Source organism: Astyanax mexicanus, chromosome 22 (genome assembly GCF_023375975.1).
Source record: "Astyanax mexicanus isolate ESR-SI-001 chromosome 22, AstMex3_surface, whole genome shotgun sequence".
Classification (NCBI taxonomy): domain Eukaryota; kingdom Metazoa; phylum Chordata; class Actinopteri; order Characiformes; family Acestrorhamphidae; genus Astyanax; species Astyanax mexicanus.
In genome coordinates this window covers 13,511,732-13,513,028 of record NC_064429.1, presented here as the reverse complement: position 1 = coordinate 13,513,028, position 1,297 = coordinate 13,511,732, and the positions used below count along the sequence as shown (strand labels likewise).

Here is a 1,297-nt window from a genome sequence, read left to right as displayed (position 1 = left end):
AGAGAGGGAGAGAACAGAGGCAGGAGTGTGCATGTAAGGGAAAATAGCTCTCTTTATTTCAGATTCTGTGTTTCTTTAGCATAGGCTGTGGTGTTTGCATTGGCACAGAACGATAAGTAAGCATTACGGCAGGGCCCGGGGGAAGGAGGAGGAAAAGTGCCAGTGGCCTAAGGGCTCTGGAAGCTCCACCTTACTTTACATTTAATGTGTGTGTGTGTGTGTGTGTGTGTGTGTAGAGGCAGGGAGAGAAATAGCTTAGGTCATTTGATTAGTCGTGTAAAATAAATAAAGTTAACCCTGTTAATCACTCTCCTGTTGCAGAGCAGAAAGCTTATACACTCTTAAAAATAAAGTTTGCCACAAATGAGTGTTGCTCTGACAGAGCTACGATAGGCCTTTCTCTCGCTTCCGGGGTCGACATTTCCGGTCTAGACATTTCTGTGTAAACTCAGTTCCGTTTGGAGCGTTCGTTCTTCCGCCATGGCGCAAGTGAGTAGTAAGTGTTTTTGCAGCGTACCACTGTGCTCTAATTCCAAGCAAAAACAGCCTTATTTGAGTTTCCACTCATTTCCAGCTGAGGAGGAACTCAGAAAGAAGTGGGTGATAGCCATTAGAAGGAGTGAGGGGCCGAATTTCAAAATTCTTAGGAACAGCACGCATGTGTGTAGCGCTCATTTTGAGCCGCAGGACATCTACGTTACACCAAAGGGCAAGACGTGGCTGAAGAAAGGTGCGATACCGCGTCGTTTTAGCTGGACTCGGCCAGCCAGGCAGTCTGTGTACAGCAGAGTGAATTCCCGTCTCGGAGATTCTGCTCGTTTGGACGAGGAGGGCGCGATAGGGGAGCAGGCTGTCGGTGTGCTGGAAGAAGAGGGAGACGGGAGCGCGGCTGTGCGGGACCACGACTACGTGACTCGGCCGACTCCCGGTGAGTAGCTAACTACCTAGCTAGCAAGCTAGTAACACTGCTCTATAAAACATTGTACTTTAAACAAGATAAACTAAAGAAGTACAGTGTTATCAGGAAAAAAACATGCATGTAAAGTCTGATTCAGCTAGCATGATAACAGCTGTTCTGTCTAAAATAGACAGAAGCTTGTAGCTAGCTAGCTACGGTCCATTTTATATAGAACAGCTGTTATCAAGCTAGCTGAATCAGACTTTACATGCATGTTTTTTCCTGATAACACTGTACTTCTTTAGTTTATCTTGTTTAAAGTGCAATGTTTTCCTCACCTTTTTCTCTTAATATTAAGATATTCCCTTTTTTCTTACTCTTATAACCTAATTTACATTA

The 1,297-nt window shown here is 44.7% G+C and overlaps 1 protein-coding gene across 1 annotated transcript; it reads left to right on the top strand.

The window, feature by feature from the left end:
• Nucleotides 1-390: 390 nt before the first annotated feature.
• On the top strand, nucleotides 391-1,066 carry LOC125786888 (THAP domain-containing protein 2-like). Its single transcript, XM_049470526.1, has one exon. It carries the CDS (start codon nucleotides 481-483, stop codon nucleotides 934-936), a length of 456 nt encoding a protein of 151 aa, XP_049326483.1. The 5' UTR covers nucleotides 391-480; the 3' UTR covers nucleotides 937-1,066.
• Nucleotides 1,067-1,297: the final 231 nt, after the last annotated feature.

Coding starts and splice junctions, on each gene's coding strand:
- LOC125786888 (XM_049470526.1), top strand. CDS start 481: ATGGCGCAAGTGAGTAGTAAGTGTTTTTGCAGCGTACCACTGTGCTCT.